Source organism: Ranitomeya imitator, chromosome 2 (assembly GCF_032444005.1).
Source record: "Ranitomeya imitator isolate aRanImi1 chromosome 2, aRanImi1.pri, whole genome shotgun sequence".
In the NCBI taxonomy this organism is placed as follows: domain Eukaryota; kingdom Metazoa; phylum Chordata; class Amphibia; order Anura; family Dendrobatidae; genus Ranitomeya; species Ranitomeya imitator.
Window position 1 is genome coordinate 176777261 of NC_091283.1, and position 7423 is coordinate 176784683.

The window sequence follows — 7423 nt, forward strand, 5'->3', positions numbered from 1 at the left end:
ACGCAGAGATATAATTCACTCCTTTTACTTTACACATTACAAAAATAAGCACAAATCTATCTAATCATAAATTAAAAAAAATACTAAAACAAAGAAACAAGTAAAAGTTTCACTACTTCACACTTAAAGGGGTTGTCCAAGACTTAGATACTGGTGACCTTTCCTTAGGATAGGAGCTGGGAATGATCACTACACCGTGTACTTAGCCACCGTAACTGATAACAGCCGATCGTGGAGATACCGGGATCGGATACTGATGATCTATCCTTCAGATATCTAGACAAACCCTTTAAAAAGATATTGTAGAAGTAATATAATCACTGCAATGATGACGCCTGTAGTAAGACTGGGGTGTGGTATCTAGGACGTCCTTAATGAAAGTTACCTAAATAACTGGATGCTTTCGGCCCCACGGCCATCCAGTACCATACATAGGAGGTCATCAGAATAAACATGGCTTCCAATCCTATTAAAGGGATTGCCTGGTTTTAAGAAAAGTGTCTCTGACTCTGGAACCATTGCTGCAGAGACGCAGCAACAATGACTTTGTACTCAGACTTACCTACAATTTTAAAAGCAAATCCTGAAATATCTGTGCAGGAAGCTTTGACTAAATTTGAAATGATTAACCTGTGCAAATTAAAATCAATCAAGAATGAGGTGAGGACAGCCATGTCACCCAACAGCCACCACAATTGGAGATATCCCTTTAATATGACCTCAACAGTCACTTGTGCGTCACTATCTGGATTTCACAAATAACCGTAATCTTGTGGGGTACAGTAAAAAAACATTTAGACTCTGTTCAATGATGTGAAGCCCTTAAAGTATAGAAATGTCCCATATAATGTCCTCAAGTATCATCTCATTGTGACGTTGGGTGGTTCTGAATGGCGTTAGTCATCCTCTGGTACCAGGGCTTGATCTTGGTGTTTGCCATCATATCATCAAATGATTGTAGACCTTCCATAACTCTCAGGACCCCATAAACGGCCTGCGGAGAAGAAGAGGGTCCCCAGGATGATAAGTTCTTTGTAGGGATACCTACTGCTAATTAAGGCCACCATACACGAGACAAGTCTGCGAACAGTAATGTTTATGGTGGCCTCTCGACTTCCCCCTGGCTTAAAGGGAACCTGTCACCCCCAAAAATCGCAGATGAGCTAAGCCCACCAGCATCAGGGACTCATCTACAGCATTCTGAAATGCTGTAGATAAGCCCCCGGATGTATCCTAAAAGATGAGAAAAAGAGGTTAAATTATACTCACTCAGGGGCGGTCCCGGTACGATGGGCATCGTGGTCCGGAGCCTCCCATCTTCTTAGGCTATGTGCACATGATGCAGATTTTGCTGTGGATCCGCAGCAGTTTCCCATGAGTTTACAGTACAATGTAAACCTATGGGAAACCGAAAACGCTGTGCCCATGCTACGGAAAAAAACGTGCAGAAAAAAAACACACGGAAACGCAGCGGTTTACATTCCGCAGCATGTCATTTCTTTCTAGGGAATACCCAATGGTTTTACACCTGCTCCAAAATAGAAAACCGCAGTAAATCCGCTATAAATCCACAGAAAAAAACGCTGTGTTTTTGCCCTGCGGATTTATCAAATCCACTCCGGAAAAATCAGCAGCGGACCATTCTATGTGTGCACATAGCCTTACGATGACGTCCTCTTCTTGTCTTCACGCTGCAGCTCCGGCACAGGCGTACTTTGTCCATCCTGTTCAGGGCAGAGCAAAGTACTGCAGTGCGCAGGCACCGGGAAAGGTCAGAGAGGCCCAGCACCTGCGCACTGCAGTACTTTGCTCTGCCCTCAACAGGACAGACAAAGTACACCTGCGCCGGAGTGTGAAGACAAGAAGAGGACGTCATCTGATGAAGATAGGAGACGCCGGACCCGGACCAGCAGCGGGACCGCCCCTAGGTGAGTATAATATAACCTGCTTTTCTCATCTTTCAGGATACATCGGGGGCTTATCTACAGCATTACAGAATGCTGTAGATAAGCCCCTGATGCTGGTGGGCTTAGCTCGCCTTCGATTTTGGGGGTGACAGGTTCCCTTTAAGAGAAGGATCAGGCATCTCGGATTTCTAATGTCCAATCCTTTTGTGTGCTAGAAGATAACATACTACTAGTGATGAGCGAATATACTCGTTACTTGAGATTTCCCGAGCACGCTCGGGGGTCCTCCGAGTATTTTTTTAGTGCTCGGAGTTTGTTTTTAGCGCCGCAGCTGAATGATAGCCAGCAAAAGTACATGTGGGGGTTGCCTGGTTGCACATGTACTTATGCTGGCTAAAAGATGTAAATCATTCAGCTGCGGTGCTAAAAACTAAAACTCCGAGCACCAAAAAATACTCGGAGGACCCCCGAGCATGCTCAGGGAGTAACGAGTATATTTGCTCATCACTACATACTACCAGAAAGCGGAGTCTGACAGCAACTTTCACATAAAGAGATGGCTGTCAGTGGAATGATCGTTCATCAGACAGCTATTGAATGTGAATGGGGCCTTTGAGTAAGGGGAAGAAGTTGGTCTTACCAGATCTGCCAGATTTGGTTGTGAGCCGCCCAGGAATTTTCTCTCTTTTCCCACTGCTGCCACCCAGGTATTGGCCGCTCTATACAGATCTTGACGGACATCATCTTGTAGGTTGTGTCTGCAAGGAGATAAGGTAATTCAAGAGTCTTTGCATTTTCTGTGCACTGAGCTTCCAGCAAAAATGTGTAGACCCCCAATTGACCGGATGGAGGCCATAGAGAATCTTTTTGGCTTCAATCGTGACAGGTAACCAGCAGCATATCATTTAATTGTAGTGTAGTGGATTGTGCTTTATAGTACACCAAAAAACAATGCAGTATACAACCTTTTCACAAAGGGTCCCTCTGACTGACGGAAGCCATGGTATGCAATCTATCACACGCTAGAAGTCCAAGGATAGGCTTAAGTGTAATGTATACGGTATATACCCACCACACCTCCGCAAATAAGGGTGCAGTAGTGGAGGCAGATGTTCTACTCTATTAAAAGGGGTTGTTTCCTGAAGACAAAATAGGGCATAGGGATATTGGAGGGGGGCTCCTATAAAACAGAATGGAGACGCTCCTTTTCTGCTGATCCTGAACTGCATTGTATGCTGTAACTTAAAGCCCACCATGTAATTCCACACATCTCCTTTAGTGGGCGCTGCAGGGAAATTCATGGTTGGCCTAGAAAAATCTGCAGTTCACCAGGAACAGGACCCCGGGCAATCAGAAAACTGAGGACTCATCGATAAGAGCGCAGAGTATGTAACACACACCTGCTCTTTAGTCTTTTCCCAATGAAAAACATAGCGGTTGCGCCCATGTATTTGGCGAAGATGCCTTCCACGGAGCCAAAGTTCCCTTCACGAACAATGTAGTCAAACGAAGCCAGTGCCTCTCCGGGGGTCCGGTAAACATTAGGAGAGATGAGATGAACCAGCCAGTCATCTGCCCACTTACGCCATTTCATTTCCTCTCTGCAAGAAAAGATTTCACATATAACAGATGCCCAATGTATGAGATTTCTGACGTCTCTTACCTAGGACAGGAGAACTGTGATGGAGACCATAGCGTTACTCCAGGGGCCCCGTGCCTGGCACGTATGGGCCCCCGCTATATAACCAGGACAGTCTCATGGCTAGTTATGTGCGGAGGGCAATTCCAGGCCCATACTGTCCTTACAGCCAGGTTGCGTTTGCTCCGACATAATATCTAACACTCACTTTTGGGACTCTTTGGATTCATACAGACGCTGCGTCTCCTGTTCGTTCAGCATGAGCCAGTATCGGTTCTGGTACTCCGTCACCTCTTTCCCTTGCTCATTAGTCACCTTTATACCCGGATAGTAAGATACAATCTCCTCCAGGCTTTTCCTTCATTAAGATAAAAATACTGACAAGTAAAAAAAAAAAGAAAAGGAAATTCTTCATAAAGAAAACACAAAGCTGGTGTGACGTTCTTATACTGGGAAACATTAGTCCCGCTGTTCTTACCCGGATACGAGGAAAGTTTTCACAGCGCTGATGATCACCGAGGAGTCGTTTAATTGCTGATGGAAAAACAAATGAATAAGTGAGAAGTGATGAAAAAGTGATGCCCCCCCCCCAAAGTGACCACTCTGCGACAGTCATATAATGTATGGTGCCTCGTACACTGCACAGACCAGAAGAATACGGCCGGCACCCAAGGAACAGAACGCCCCGGCGATGCTCCTACCAGTGGGGGTGTCTTAGGAAAATGGCACATTTTTAAAAAACATGTAATGGGAAACCCCCTCTTAGGGTACGTGCGCACAGCATCATTTAGAGAGTTTTCCAAGGCGAAGCTGCGTTTTCTTGCGGTCTCTTTATGCTGAGAAAACCGACTTACCAACATTGAGGCCGCACTGGCTAGGAGAATGGGGACTTTTCTGTAGCTGGAGAACTTAATCTCTTTTCGGAGGACGGGGTTCACCTCTACAACCTCATAGGGCAGCTGGTGGTAATCGAGGAACGCGCGGACCTTACTGCAAAAGGGGCACGTCTTGTACTGGTAAAGGGTGAGCTGGAGACCTCCGGAGTCCTGAGAGAAGACAATATTAGCATTACAAGTGCACATACCGCATGGAGAGCACAGATCAGCCATAAAGCGTTATTCCCAAAACTGATAGCTGTGCTCTGATCACTGGAGGTCCGACGATTCGGCCCTGTCCTGAATACAGCGATGGTGCACAGGCCCGACCTCTGGTCCATTCATTATACATGGGACTGCTCGAGAGTGCCAAGTGCAGCGCTCCACTATTATAAGCAGTCCTGTGTATAAAGAACGGAGGTCGGGCATGTGCACCATCGCTGTACTCAGGACGGGACCGTTTTCAGTATCTCTGGGGGGGTCCAATGGTCGGACCACCAGCGATCAGGGCACAGCTTTCAATTTTGACATAGGAACAATTCTTCAATCAATGACCTCAACCCAACCTTCATAAATAGGGTGGAGAATACATTGGAGAGGCGAACCATCTAACGTGTATGGGCCCGATTCTCCCCCATAGGGTGGGCATGTCCTGTGGGGTGATAAGCCCTCAGCAGAGGGGTCCGGCAGCCTTATGCCCGATCGGCGGAGCGTACAAGGGTAACAGCAGCGCCCCTCCCGGGATGGCGGCGGGAAACGCGTCCTCTCCCAATGTACCAGGTAATAGCTAGAAAAGCAATTCCCCAGCACTGTACGCAGCCCCTGGAATGGCCATGACCCTCCCTTAGCAGCTTTCAATACCTTCTCCTCCGCCGCTCTCTCCTCCTCTGAGGAATATTTTAGGGTCTGCATCACCCCAAATGCTCCCCCGAAGGCAAACAGCAGCCCCCAGGTCTTCCTGCCCCCTCTCCCTGCCTCCTGCCATCGCCCACCAGCCCTGTACCCACGCCAGGAGCTGTACTGGAGGCAATCCCAGCCCCGCTGTGCAGTCACGGGCACATGCCCCCCCTTTATTCGGCTCACTGGATGAGAAATCCGACTAAAGCTCCTGACAGCGGCTCCACTGCCTGGAACTGCCGCCCCAACCCGCAACTGCCCCGCTAGTCGCCATGACACCCTGCCCAACTCCTGAACCCTGTGCGCCGCCATCTTGGCCACATCCAAAAACCCCGCCCCTTCATCAGTAGGAGACAGAAAGCGAACCAATCAGCACGCAGAACGCAGCACCCTGTCACGGCCGGCAGAGGTATATAAGGGTATGGTCACATGACTGGCGGTCACATGACGAGGTGGCGGCGATCATGTCTGGACCTAACGGGGATCCGCGGGTTCCTCTGGGCGAAGAGTCCGCGGAGGAAGGTGAGATTGTACCTGCTCATTAACCCGCTGCTCCCCGAGCTGGGCGTCTCCTGCTGGGACTTGTAGTTGTACAATACCTGCTATACAGAACACTGGCAGCAGCCGCCGTCTCTTCTCGGCCACGTCCTGTTTACCTATAAACAGGCACCTGTGATGCAGGCGGCAGAGTCTGTCTCCAGGCGGTCACCCACTGGGTTATGGGGTCTTTAACCCCTGCACTCCTGGACACATTTTGGTTTTGTGCTTTTTTTTTTTTCCTTCCCATCTTCTGTAAGAGAGAACTCCCCCTTTTTTCTATCCCCATAGCCGTAATGTTGTTGTTTTTTTTGCTGGATGAGTCGTAGTTTTGTATGACACCGTTCACTTTAATATTAGAACAGATTAGAAAAATCCCACTGGGATGAAATGCCCCCCGAGATCCATTACAACTTTGTGCATTTAACCTGGAAAGTAGCGCTGAACTGTAGGCTCATAAATCAGCCAGAAAAGCGCCATCCTCTCTACCATGAGCTCACTGATGGATCCTCAGTTAGCTCATTCAGCAACCAGATATAGACCATGCAGCACAAAAGCTATCGAAGGCAAGCGGCGCAAAATTTGTGATGAATCCTGATCGCAAAAATACATAAATTTATCAACAATTCATTTTGCTTCAAGGTGGCCAAATCCTTTAAGTTGGCTTACAGTTTGTTAGGCGTCTTCAGATACTTATTCCTTGTGGAATTCCTGGACATCAGTGCTCTCCCTCCAGTTTTTGTCTAGATCAAGTTACAACAGCCGGTATCTAGTTCTGGCTGTTGTAACTTTACTACAAAAGGAAGGTGAAGACGGGGAAACACCAGTCTCTCGCCCTTTTACATCTCACCTGACTGCTCCTAGGATTGTGTGCTGGTCCTGAGGGAGAAGAAAACAAGGGAAAGGGAATTCCTATTTCATTCTTTGTCCTAATTCAGCCCAAAGTGGCTTTTTTCTTTTTTGAATATCTTCTTCTGCTTATTTTTCAGACTACGCCGCCTTGGACTTCATGTTGGACCAGATAAATTTCTGCTTGGATCACTTGGAGGAGAAAAATGATCTTCTGCAAGCTCAGCTACAGGATCTTCTAGAATCCAATCGCCAGGCCCGACGTGACTTCCAGGAGCAGCTAAACCAGAACGGAGCGAGCAGACCCTCGCAGCAGGGTGAGGGGGTCTAACCTCCAGACAATGCCAGCGAGCGTCCTGTATTTCCACGCCGTGGCCCAGCTCCCTCCCCGAATAGACTGAAGACCCTAATTTATTACCTGCAATGTAGAAAATTGATGAACGTGAGGTTTTCCTTAGTGCTGCCTCTGGGGGGCGCTATATAGTAGGATAATGTTGCAATAGTGTTACCTGTGAAAAGTGGCCCTTGTCTTAAAGCATTTTATCATATGGCTAGTTTCATTTAGGCTTTTTTTTTTTTAAGGGAAGTGGGGAATGCAGAGCATAAGGTTGCGACTCGGCCCATGCAGCAGGGGGCTAACTGACGCTGCCACATATTTCAATTCGATGTGCATCATGCTAAATGTTTGTGCAGAGACCTGCCGGTTGCACTGTAAGGCC

The 7423-nt window shown here is 47.7% G+C and overlaps 2 protein-coding genes across 2 annotated transcripts; one reads left to right on the top strand and one right to left on the bottom strand.

Moving 5' to 3' along the window:
• Positions 1–675: 675 nt before the first annotated feature.
• On the bottom strand, positions 676–5650 carry PTGES2 (prostaglandin E synthase 2). Its single transcript, XM_069748068.1, has 7 exons — positions 5283–5650; positions 4401–4592; positions 4025–4080; positions 3755–3904; positions 3308–3508; positions 2548–2665; positions 676–994 (listed from the first exon to the last, which is right to left on the bottom strand). The coding sequence occupies exons 1-7, from the start codon at positions 5628–5630 to the stop codon at positions 866–868; spliced, it is 1194 nt and encodes a 397-aa protein (XP_069604169.1). The 5' UTR covers positions 5631–5650; the 3' UTR covers positions 676–865.
• A 103-nt stretch (positions 5651–5753) lies between these two features.
• Positions 5754–7254, top strand: BBLN (bublin coiled coil protein). The gene is made up of 2 exons (XM_069755538.1): positions 5754–5840; positions 6845–7254. The coding sequence occupies exons 1-2, from the start codon at positions 5783–5785 to the stop codon at positions 7033–7035; spliced, it is 249 nt and encodes an 82-aa protein (XP_069611639.1). The 5' UTR covers positions 5754–5782; the 3' UTR covers positions 7036–7254.
• The last annotated feature ends 169 nt before the right edge of the window (positions 7255–7423 follow it).

Excerpts from the sequence above, each read along its gene's own strand:
- BBLN (XM_069755538.1), top strand. The coding sequence starts at position 5,783 with ATGTCTGGACCTAACGGGGATCCGCGGGTTCCTCTGGGCGAAGAGTCC. Across the intron at positions 5,841-6,844 it reads CGAAGAGTCCGCGGAGGAAG|ACTACGCCGCCTTGGACTTC; the intron begins GTGAGATTGTAC and ends CTTATTTTTCAG.
- PTGES2 (XM_069748068.1), bottom strand. The coding sequence starts at position 5,630 with ATGGCGGCGCACAGGGTTCAGGAGTTGGGCAGGGTGTCATGGCGACTA. Across the intron at positions 2,666-3,307 it reads GGGAAAAGACTAAAGAGCAG|ACACAACCTACAAGATGATG; the intron begins GTGTGTGTTACA and ends ATCTCCTTGCAG. Across the intron at positions 995-2,547 it reads AACCAAATCTGGCAGATCTG|GCCGTTTATGGGGTCCTGAG; the intron begins GTAAGACCAACT and ends TCTTCTCCGCAG.